The 13,146-nt window shown below is 30.5% G+C and overlaps 1 protein-coding gene across 3 annotated transcripts in view; it reads right to left on the bottom strand.

The window, feature by feature from the left end:
- LOC135922715 (kinesin-like protein unc-104) overlaps window positions 1–13,146 on the bottom strand; it is a 70,867-nt gene that overhangs the window by 21,621 nt on the left and 36,100 nt on the right. For all 3 annotated transcript variants that reach the window (XM_065457158.1, XM_065457159.1, XM_065457160.1), the window contains exons 17-18: window positions 10,816–11,038; window positions 2,896–2,987 (exon numbers count right to left, since the gene is read on the bottom strand). In XM_065457158.1, coding sequence (XP_065313230.1) covers window positions 2,896–2,987; window positions 10,816–11,038 — 315 coding nt within the window. The remainder of the gene's footprint in view (window positions 1–2,895; window positions 2,988–10,815; window positions 11,039–13,146) is intronic.

Raw genomic sequence — 13,146 nt, 5'->3', positions numbered from 1 at the left:
AAAGTAGTCCGTGGGCCTACTCATCCGCCTTTGGCAAAAAAGGATGGGAAATCTGGTGGAACCACGATTCGTGAAAATGAAACTTATGACGGCCATAAACGACCTGATAATAAGTAGAGAAACCAGTTTACGGGGGATAGAGAAAGGGTCGCGACATGGAATGTTGGAAGTATGACGGGAAGATCGGGTGAAGTGGTCGATGTATTGCATAGAAGGCATAGATGTGTGCTGTAAGAAGACCAGATGGAAAAGTAATGGCGTAAGAATGATTGGCAGACTAGTGAAAAGTATAGATTCTTTTGGCGAGGAAATAATAATGAGGCTGGAGTTGGGGTATTGGTTACGGATAAATTGGTGGACAAAGTAGTCGAAGTGAGAAGGCTAGATAACCATATAATGGTTATGAAGATGATTTTTGATAGAAAGCTATATAATAATATCTCGCCATATGTTCCTTAGGTTGGTAGAAGTGAAGAAGAAAAAGATATATACAGTCTATTGGGGGCGACATCGAGACTGGCAAATGAGAGGGGATTATCCTGGCTGGTGATCTGAATAGACACGTATGAACGAATAGTGAGGGTTATGAAGGAGTACATGGAGGTTTCAGTTAAGGCATGAGAAATTTGGAAGGGGAGAGGATTTTAGATTTTAGTGATGCTATGGATATGATTGCCTGTAATACAATGTTTAAAAAATAATCAGAGAAGCTGGTGACTTATAAGTAGGGTAGTACCAAAAGTGCAGTGGATTACTTGCTATTAAGGAGATGTGATAGAAGTATAGTAAAAAATGTGAAAGTAATACCGGGAGAGGAATGTATTAATATCAGCATCGACTAGTTATAGGAGATTTCACTTTTAAAGGCGCGGGAATCACTAAAAGAAAGTTTGTGCCAAGGCTGAAGATTTGAAATTGAAGGGGGAGAGTGCTAGACGTCTTGGCGATATGGGAGGCGAAGGTGGCACAGGCATCTGGGGTAAATGACACTTGGGAAGCCATGAAGAAAGCCTGGATGATGACAACTGGAGGAGGTATGTGGATGAACAAAATGGCCGCCTAGACATAAGGGGACTTGGTGGTGAAACTCTGAGGTAGCAAAGCTGTGGACGATAAACGGAAGTACTTTAAAGAATGGTATAATAGTAAATAAAATAATGATAACGATAGTGAAAAGAAATGCTAAGAAATTAATAGTGAAAGCGCAAGAAGAAGAAAGGCAGGAGTTTGCTAAAGAAATGGAATGCGCTGAAGGAATGGGATATGGTTCGAATGACAAAGCAGATGGCAAAAAAGAGGCAGGATGTGGTTAGGTGTTAAATGTTTGAAAAATATGGAAGGAAAAATGGTAAATGATAGTAGTGGTAATAAGAACATACATGGAAATACTTTTGAACGAAGAAAATGAATGGCATACTGACGTTAGTTGTGCAAAGGTAGAAGGTCCCGGGTATAAATTTGGCAAAAACGAAATAAAGAGAGCAGTGGAAAAGATGAAAATAGGGAAGGCATGGGCTTTAACGAGGATGGTATCAGAGATGTTTAAAGGTTCTGTAGGGATTTGGTTAATAAATTAGGCCAATCAAATTGTCAAAGAAGGAACTATCCCCGAGGACTGGTGAAGATAATTATCCCAGTATATAGGGGAAAAGATGATCCTTTAGATTGCGGGTCTTACAAAGCTATTAAACTCTCGAAAGATGCTATGAAGGTATTTGAGAGGGTGTTAGAGAAGCGGATAAGGGAACAAAAAATATTAATGAAATGCAGTATGGTTTTACGTTTTACATAGGGGAAAGGCACGAAACATGCAATTTTTGTAGAAACATGCTATTTTTGTGGTGTGACAAATACAGGATAAGTATCTTGCGAAGTAAGAGTAACTTATTATGCGTTTGTTGATTTGGAGAAGGCATTTGACAGGATGCCGCGCGAGGTTACTAGATGAACCTTTAGAAAATCAGGTATGGAGGAATGGTTGGTTATGTCAGTGATGGCAATGTATGTGGGTGCAGAAACTGCAGTACCTACAATGGAGATAGTGAAAGCTTTGAAGTAAAGGTATGACTTCATCAACGATCAGTGCTGAGTCATTATTATTTATCTTAGTAAGGGATGTGATGGCTAGAGAAATGCGTGAAGGACTTCGCTGGGAGCTATTATATGCAGATGACCTTGTATTAATGGCAAACAGTAGGGAAAAATTGAGGGATAAAATTAGTAAATGGAAGATGGCTCTGGAAGCAAAGGACCTGAAAATGAATGCAGCAAAGCAAAGGTGATGATTGGTGGAGAAAATCAAAAGATGGAGGAATCTGGTAAGTGGCCTTGTGGTATATGTGGGAGGGAGTTTCTAGAAATTCAATCCAATGCAGATGCCAGAAATGGGTACATAATAGATGTAGCGGGAAAAAAGGAAGTTTTATGTTAGCAAGAATGACGTTTATATGTAGAACGTGAATAAAATGGGTATATAATAATGATAACGTAGAAAATGGTGGTCTGGATATTGGCAATAGGTTAACCCTAGCAAATATTGATGCTCATGACAGTCAGAAATGGAAAAGAAAAATCAGAGGGAAAACTGGCCTACCTGGCTAAACCTGGAAATCGCCATAAAACGGAGAAGAAGATTGATTGTTAATTTATAAATCCTCTTATTGCAGGTGGTAAATTAAGAGGACCTTATAAATAAATTATACTGATTTGAGACATCTTCGAGACCTTTAAACCTTTTCTAAACTATTATTTTAATGAAGATTATACTATAATGACCTAAAAGCTCATTAAAAAAAATTAAAGCTTTCATATTCTTTTTTAATTAAAAAAAACCATATCTAAATAATGTTATGGTGTGTAAAAAAATATAGTTATGTTAATATTTTTTATATATACCCTTAAAGAAGTAAACTGATGACCCTTCCATTTGTTCGCTACTCTTCGTGCTAAGATCAAATCTTCGTCGCTCATTTTATTATCATCACATTCTTGATTTATATGTGTATTTTTCAAAAAATTTGAATTTAACATTAGTACTTAAAATGAATTAGGAATAACATTAATTGGTTAAAACAGGGCCTCTCAAATATTGAATGAATATTCTAGCTTAATTTTTTATTAAAATTATAAAAAATAAAATTAGGACACTGCATGGTTAAAAATATTTTTTCTTTCAAAAAAAGTCACTATCATTTTGAAAATGGTATAATGTTTTTGAAAAAAAAACCCTATGATATAGAAAATATTCACTATAATATTGCAAAACTATGTGCTTGAAAAATGACAGTATGAATCTAAAAACACTATATATTTTTATAGATATTTACTCTTTAAAAATGAAATAATCCAAAATCTTGATAACTTAGTTCCTTATAACACTTTTAACAACCATAAAAAACAATAAACAAGTTTCCCTAAAAAATGAAAAAATATTTTAAAAAAAATTAAAAGATGCTAATTATATAAAAAACCCAATGGCGTAGAGGGGGGGGGGGTTGGGATTGAAATCCTTCCCCCCTCCCCCCCCCCCTCATAAACTCTGAATTTTTTTTTATTGCGATTAATATTCTATTTATAAATGGAAATAAAATAATATGTACGATGTTCGGTTAAAAATGTCAGCTGTTTTTTGTATTTAAGCTCAAAATATAAATTAATCAGTTAAAAACTATTTAAAACAACCAATTTCCAAAATACGCTAACTCATCTCAGAACAAATTTTGACAATACTTATATTAAGGATTGAAAAATAATTTCTCCTATACCACCTGAACCTATAACTTCAGAGTTTATAACAAGCTCACTTTCAATTGTAACTACTAAGAACACATTATCTTGGAAGTAAAAATACAACATTCATATGCACTATATAAATTAATTATTCTGATTCCATCTACATCAAAACCCTTATATACCAACATGCCAGCAAATAACCCAACTAAAATGTTCTTGCCTTAGACTCAAAGTAACAAACTTCTCAGGTATTAAACCACCTTCTCATCATTAGCATGAAAGGAATCTGCCCAACCTGTAACAAATTTATTAATATAAAAGATGACCATCTATATAAACATGGCCCTCCAGCCCTCCCTTGCTCAGGTTCTAATACACTTTGCGCAAAACTAATAGAACCCCCAATCAATACCAAACACAAACAAGTAAATAACTCACTAGAAGAATTTATCTTTATTAAAAAAATACCAACAATAAAACACATCCCATCTAGTGTCAATTACCAAATCAATGACCATCTTACTAAATTATTTGATAATATTAACAAAGATTTGTCAAATTTAAATCATTGGAATAATCTCTTCACATTCCCTTTCAAATGCCTCTCAATCCCAAAAGATAACAAATCTATCTCACTAACTAACCTAATGAAAGACAGACTCAAAAATTTGGAAAATTTAACACTATTAGAATACGTTAAAAATCCCAATAATTCTAATGAAAGTTTCAGTAATACCTGCAACAAAATTTTCAAAAAATAGGTGACATATGTGTTGAACAAAAATTAATCTCTTCACAAAAAAAACTCACCCCATCTAACGACGTGACCCTTAACAACCTAAAATCCCTTCATCCACGTGCCTCTTATACTGGCTTACCAAACCCACTACTCAATATCCCTCCATTCATAATTACAAACCAAGATATTCGCGATACAATAAGTAAATTTAATAAATTTTCAGCAGCTGGCCCGGATGGCCATAGACCTTCTTACTTCCAAACATTTTTAAAATCTCATAATTCCAATAATTTTTTTAACTCACTTACCACCTTCCTTAATAATATAACTACTAAAGATATTCCCACATTAGCTCATCAAATTATATTTGCAGCTAACTTGATTGCTTATGAAAAACCTAATGGTGGCATTCGCCCAATCGCAATCGGTTCATTTTTCAGGCGCCTGATAGCTAAAATTATAGCAAAAAAAATAAAATCCGATACTCATTACCTGCTTGGCAAATACCAATTAGGATGCGGAACTAAAGGAGGCATATATAGGCTCTCACTGCCTACGAATCTACCTCCAACATCCACCAATAAACTTCATTTTATGTAAAATCGATTTTAAGAATGCTTTCAATACAATTTCACGTTCCTCGGCACTCGAATCTTTTTTCGATAATTTCCGCCAATACTCGCGCTTCATAGACATCTGCTATAACAATAGCACCTCATTTTTAATGGTAACGTTCTCTGAAGAGGGAGTACAACAGGGCGACCCTCAGGCCCTATTATTTCTGCATAGCTATCCATAATATGATAAAAGATCTATTCATTTTGATCTCGACCTAAACCTATGGTACCTTGATGATGGCACCCTTTGCGGTAATCCACATCAAATAAGCAAAGCCCTTAACTACCTCGAAAGAGAATGCTCTAAAATAGGTTTAGAATTAAATAAAACGAAAACTGAAATTTGCTTCCTCAACTCCGAGATTCCCTTAGATTTATATACACTATTATCGAAAAAGAAGATATTCAACTCTTGGGCTCCCCATTACTTATTAATAATGTATCCGAAAAAATTATCGATAAAATTTTTTCTGAGATGCAAAACTTGGAAAAGTTTATCAACCACATTCCATCGCACCAGCTTTTTTTACTTATTAAAAAGTGTTTATATCTTCCCAAAATCTCACAACTCTTCCACTCATCCTCCTCATTCACCTCCTCAAAATTTTTCATTCAACACAATATTTGCTTAAAGACCTTTATAGAAAAAAATCCTTAACCTTTCATTATCAGACTTTAAGTGGCACCTAGCCCCATTACCCGCTAAACTAGGTTGTATCGACTTGATCCCCTTAGAACTAGTTTCCCTTTCTCTATTTATATCAAATCGCCTATCGCTCAATTCTGCGATCTCATCATTCATAACTCCCCATGATGATCTTCTTTCAGCAGCGATGGAAAGATGGAATCTCCTAACCCCAGGCGGTTATACATTTCCTACCGAAATCTCTAACAAATCTATCATCGAATCCCTTATAAAAAAATTACAAAATAGTCTTAACCCTACCGAAATCAGCGATATACAACTATTACAAAACAACGATAAATACGGTGGGCATGAATGGCTCGAAGCAGTTCCAAGCCAAACCTTAGATAATCTCTTAACCAATGACCAACTGAGAATTACTATAGGCTTTAGACTTGGATGCTCGCTTACACGTTCACACTCTTGCCACCAATGCAGCCTACCCGTTCAAACTAACGCCAGACACGGTCTAAACTGCACCCGCAGCCAAGGACGCCATCTCCGGCATAAAGCAATTAATAAAATCATACATAACGCTTTTAATAAGGCTAAAATACCCAACATCCTTGAACCTTAACCTGCGCCCCCTGGTCCAATGGGAAATCCCTTATTTTGGATGCAACCTGCGTATCATCCTTTCCTTCATCACTTAATATAATACAACCCTCTTACTTATGGGGAAAATAAAAAAATTAATAATAAATATTCAAAACTAAACAGCCAATAGTCATTTCAACTAACGGCAATTTTTCACAGTCTATATATATTTTTTTAAAAACTTTATCACCAAAATTTTTTAGCATATAAACGAAAATCGCGAATCCTTATTTCTTAAACAAAAACTTCAATTGGAAATTTTTAAACACAATTATACATGTTTTTTAGGTACATTTTCATTATTAAATTAAGCTGTTTTTAGAGCCCTCGATACTATTAATATATATTTTTATTTAGTAATTTTATATATTTTGACAAATTTTTATATAGTTGTTTTAATATTTTAGTGTTTTATCATTTTTTTTAAAATTATACCAATAAAAATATTATCAAAATATTATATATTTAAAAAAATTAGTGATTTAAAAGTTACTACAAAAAAGAAACGCGTTACCGTTACTCGTTACATCTGATAAAAAAAACGCGTTACCGTTACTCGTTACCTTTTCAAAAATTTAATGGGCTACTCGTTACTTGAAAAAATTAAATATATTCAAAAATAATATTTATTTTTTTCCAACAATATATAACAAAATAAAATTATACAAAAATAATATATTATAAGATAACATCTTTATGTATCAATTTTTTATTTATTTTTAGCAACAATTGATTTCAAAATTTTTATCAGACAAACAAGAGCGCTTAGTGCTCAACACAGCTGGTTAAATAATGGGATGTTAAATATAGTATTTTAATAATAAATAAAATCTATAATGAAATTCTCTGTAAAATTTTATTTTTGAATAAATCCTGGCTACGCCACTATTCCAAATATATATATTATTTAAACAAAGTTTTAATTATTCTTTAAATTTATTAACAATTATAGTCAAACCAATAACAATAACAAGAAATAGAAGATTTGTTTAAAAAACTCAATATAATACTTTGAACCAAAACCAATATTTTGTTAATCTTGGGTTTTTAATGTTGGTTTTCAGCCTAATACTGTAGTATAATTTAATTGCTTATATTTAGGGCTGTGCCGATCCACATATTTTTCACCGATCCGATTCGATATTGCTTCATACCCGATCCGATACTGATACCGATCCGATAATATTGATTTTTCACCACCCCTCTTTGAACCATATGTAATTAAGAAATCAATATTTTTTATGCAAAAAATCAAATTATGGATTTAATTTAATTTCTTTATTTCTACTTAAGACTATAATTAAAAAAACATATATTTGATAATATATCCATTTTATGTTGGTATGAATTAATTGTAAAATTTAATATATAAAATTATAATATATTAGATTTTTTTAATAAATATGAGAGCCTCTAGATTTTCTGGCAATAAGCTTCTACGATATGGACTATCTATATCCCCTGCCGTGAAGGCAGACTCATATGATTCCGCAGATAGCGAATTTTGAAAAATTATCTTTACCTTTTGTAAAATATTTACATAATTCAGATACCATATTTAAAAAAATTCTTTTATTTAAAGTATAAATAATAAAATTGGCGTTATTATTTAAAAAGATTTAAAATAAATAAAACTTTGGGTGTTCCTTTTTATTTTTATAAAAAAAGTTTTAAAATACTATAAATCTATTTTAAAAAAGAAATAAAATTTAGAGGGTGTTGTGCATTTGCTTTGTTTAAAAAAAAATTATTTAGAAAATATTATAATAACGTAAAATAAAAATACATAACATAAAATAACAAAAAGAAGAAAAGTAAAAAGATCGGATCAATTTTTTACAGGTATCGGCCCGATCAGATATTTTTGGGAAATGCTAAATATGGTGCCAATCCGATCCGATATTTAATATCGGACAGCCCTACTTATATTTTAATCCATGATTAAGCTTTTAAAATTATGAAAGAATATTATTCTATTTAAAGTAATGTTTAAAAAAATGATATATTAATTCATTTTTTTATCTAAAATATGATCTGCATATCTCGAAATATATTTTTTGAAAAACAATTATAAATTTATTAATATAATTTATAATGTTAAACAAATTAGACTGTTTTAAAAATTTTAATTAATTTTTTATAATTTTTAATTAAAAGAAAAATCGTTTAATTTGATAAAAATAAACAGCAAGCTTTTATTTTCTTTTGCCGGTTGAGTCTGAATTGTTAAGAAAATCTCAGAGTTTTACTCTGATGAATTATCAAGATCGTATGATAAGTTACTATGTGATCAAATTTTGGTATAAAAATCTTGACAGAAGAGAGTACTCTTTGAGAGCAAAAAATGCTTTGCAAGCCTTTTCCATGTGTAATTGCACTTTAGATTCCCTGCCTAATTACATAACATAACATTGTTTTTTTTATTTAGGCTACCTTACCGATTAGTACATGCATTTATGAAAGGTCTTTTTCAACTATGAAAAGGTCAAAAACCTATTTAAGAAATAGCACCGGAAATCCGTTTAAATGGATTAACCCTATTAAATATTTATAAGGAGATTATTCTTGATAAAAATTTGATTCTAGATTTAACCAAATCTCAGATGAAAGTAGATCCCTCTCTATAATTTAAATCATAAATGATTATAATATGTTCTTAGTCATAAAATTTTTATATGCAAAACTTAATTATAATAAATTCTTAGTCATTTATATATTTTTTACATTATACTATTTTTGATAAAAGTATTGCATTTGCAATAAGAGTATTTTGATAATAGGATCATTTGTATTAATAATTGTTAAATTATATTTGAATAATGCTTTCAATCACCTATTAATCATAAATTTGGCCAAAATTTTGTTAATATTTTATCATTTATGCTGGCTATTTAAGTGGATAGACACTAATAAAGCACAAAATATTGGTTTTTAGATTTATTATTTCCAATTGTTCAGCCAACTTTAACAAAGATGATATAAGGATACTACTGAAAAATTAATATTATATAATATTTTTTAGGGACCCGGCCGAAGGCCGGAGGAAAGAGAGTTTGGGGGCGACGTCCCCATAAAATTTTTTATACTCCCCCCCCCCTCCATGGATAAACTGACTACGACAGTGAAAAGAACCCTATCATTATGCGTTATAGTGGGAAAAGTATCAATAGATTCGTAAAGATCAACCAGGGCTACAGACTTCTCCACTATCTCAATTTAATAGTGATGTTCGGACTAATTATGGCAGAGAAATAACTAGGTGATAGTATTTGGTTTCTAAACTCCAACTACATGCAGCCTATAGGTACCGCTTCTGTTGGCCATCACTACATATGAGGTATATGGGTTCTCTCTTTTTCATAATTATTATTCCCTTTATTCTCTTTAAATATATGGCCAATTTCTATTATTTAAACAAGAACATCATTGGTATCTGCTAACTAGATAGAGTATGTATTTTATTACTCCTTTTAGTTAACATAATGCTAATTTCTCAATAAATTAGAAACAAAATATTTTAGAATATTACATTAAACATAAAGTGTCTAAATTTTTTATAATTCAAATTATGCATCTATTATTAATAATAATAATCCTAATATCATCAAGTCCAATCAAAATTTTACAATCTTTGATTGACATCTAATGGCTAAATACTTGTATTTGCAAAAATATTATTATTGACAGCTTACGACAGTATTAATTTTAGAAACTCACAGAGGTCAAAATTTTAAGTCCGACTCCCCAATTTGAAAAAAATAAAGTCTTTAAGCCCTACTCGATTTAAAAAAAATTTACTTCTGGCCCAGGACATTTTTTAAATTTTTATAATTTTATGACCCGAATTTTTAAAATTTTATTGTTCTAAATATATTTGTGTAAATTTTTCAAAGGGAAATTAAAGATATAAGCAGTAAATGAATTTAAAGGATCCACTAAAATATGATTTTCCAACTGAATACTTGATATCATTTAAATATTTTTAAAAGTTCGGGCAGGATTTTTTTAAAAAAAAAATGTTTAAGCCCAGGTTTGTACTTTTAAGACCAGCGTATTTTTAACATACCATTTGATGGCCTAACCTCAGTTCCCAGCTATTAGTTGATTAGTATATTATATTTTTTAAATGTAATCAATTTGTATTTAATAAAATTATATTTTTACTAAATAAATCATTATTTGTATTGTTCGAAAATTCAATTTTTATATCTAAAGAGAAAATTATTATTAATTATTATTATTTATCATTATTTACAAATGGATCATGATCAAATAATAATTTTATATACTGATATTATATAAATTAAAATGTATATCATTAATAATAATTTTAAAAAGTTATTAAATTGCTAAAGGAAATAATTTTAAATCTATTATTTATCCATTCTTTAATACTATGATTTCATTTCAATGATTCAAAAGTTAAAAAAAATATTCAAGTTTACCTAATAACTTTTGACGCATGAGAGCCATTTGATTATCATTATTATTGTGGCAATTAGCATTACCGAAACTCGACAAAAAAGGATTGTTAGAGCTGTAAAGGCTTGAAGACATAAAATTGCTATTAGAATTGGGCATAAAGTTAAAATCTTCAGTCATCATGCTAGAGGCCATAGAATGGGTCTCTACCTGTTTTTGCAAATCCAATATTCTGGATTCATAATTCTAAGATCGCATTTTTATTTTGAAATAAGACAATAAATTCCATAAATATTTTAATTTGCATAAGGTTATTTTATTCCTATATATATTTTCAGCTTTATCCCACTTTAAATTTAATATTAAATTTCTATAAAAAAAATAAGTTATGTTTAGGTATATATTAGATCCCAGCATGAGACATGTTTTTCGATGTCCGACAAGCAGGGGCGGACTGGCGACGCTACGGCCTCGTGGGCATTTTTTTTATAGCGGCCTCATTTTTATGGGGGCTTCGCCCCCATACCCTTAATTTTGTTTTGCCCGGCCTTCGGCCGGGTTCCCTTAAATGGCTTCTGAATTATATGATTTTTATAACTTCTTATTTTTGAAAATAGTTACAAACGATGTACATTTTTAAAAAAAAGAAGAATAATGACATGATACTCATATATATTTTATTTCATAAAATTGCACATCTAAAATCATATTTATTGCACATATATTTTATATTAGATATAAAACAATAATGCACTATAAAATTAAATCATACATCACATGTTAATTATAAAATAATACATAATACTCAATATATAAAATCAATTAATTTCACATAAAAAATTATTGCAATTAAACAATATTGCACAGAAAATAAAATTGCTACCGCCGATCATATTGTAAATAGATATAAATAAGATTTAAATAAAAGAATTAATATAAATTTTTAAGTTAATAAATCTCTCATTAACTTTGAACCTTTGCACAAATAAACAAGAATATCTTTTAGTTCAATCTGCGCTAAAAGTTCCCGTTCAACTGACATCATTAAAAATGCTTCTAATTTTTCTTGTCCTATATTTGGTCTCAGCCCATTTTTTATAATTTTTAATTTACTAAATGTTCTCTCACAATTGACTTGCGTAAATGATAAAGTTAAAATGTATTCATATGCTAAAAATAAATTAGTGTAAGCACTTGTATGCATATTGTATCTTTTAATAATTTCGTACACACATATTAAACACTTGTTACATCTATTATCACATTTTGAGTTAATATCATTTTGTAATATTCCATCTTCTTCATATGAATCCTCACTTGTACATACGATATCATTGTCCGTTTCATTTAATTCTTCCACTAAATCTTTGAATACACTGGCAAATGAACACAATTCGTTACGTAATTTAACACTCGATATATTTGCCAATTGTGCCAGTTTTTCTAAGGCCTTTTCAGAAATACCTTTACTATTTATACCCTCAAAATGCATTGGATGCAAATATTGCACATTCAAAATAACTTTATTCGCAGAAAACCGTTCCGACAAGCTGTTTATAATTTGATCAATTATAGGATGAAATACTTCGACCCTATGAAGGTCAATCGATTCTTGAGGACGTTCATCTTGGCCTTCATCACTATATATTCTCTTCACTCGTCCTATTTGATTTTTTGGCAGAGCAGTTTGTACCCAGATACTCTCTGGGAGCTTTAAATATGAAAGTGTTCCATTTAAATTAGAAGCCATTTTTGTTGTTTTATTTTCAATTGAAGTAATAGTTATAGATGGCACAGAAGACTTGGCATCTTCTATCATTTTCCACGCTGATAAAATATCTAAATTCTTAGTTTGAAGATATAATGACAATGGCCTAATTATTTCAAAAATTTCTAAATATATAATAGAAGTACTTAGAGTCTTAAATTTACATAAATTATCAATCAAAGACTGTGCTTCTGGTGAGGGTTTTGCCTCAAATGATTTATTATCAATTATAAATTGTAAGGCACTTATCGTTATTGGAAGTAGCCTCTCTTTGCCATATATCCATCTAAGGGATTTTTCATGTGGCCACCACCTTTTCTCTCCTATTTTTTGAAGTCTTCTCAGCTTATTTTGGCCAGATGAGTTATTCTGTTTCACCCAAGCATCCATCCTTTTATATGATTAACCAAAGAAAGTTGCTAGTCTGTTCAACAATCCAAATAAATTTTTGCCTTCAACATTATGGCATGAATCACATATACATAGATTTAATATGTGACTATAACACCAAATATACAAACTACTTGGAGCCTCTTGTCTAATAAGAGCTAGCAACCCAACTAATTCACCCCGCATATTTGCCGCA

The sequence above is a fragment of the Gordionus sp. m RMFG-2023 genome, chromosome 1 (genome assembly GCF_954871325.1).
Source record: "Gordionus sp. m RMFG-2023 chromosome 1, tfGorSpeb1-WG-v2, whole genome shotgun sequence".
NCBI lineage: Eukaryota > Metazoa > Nematomorpha > Gordioida > Chordodea > Parachordodidae > Gordionus > Gordionus sp. m RMFG-2023.
Note: the sequence above shows the minus strand (reverse complement) of the source record. Positions and strands in the feature narration are given on the sequence as shown.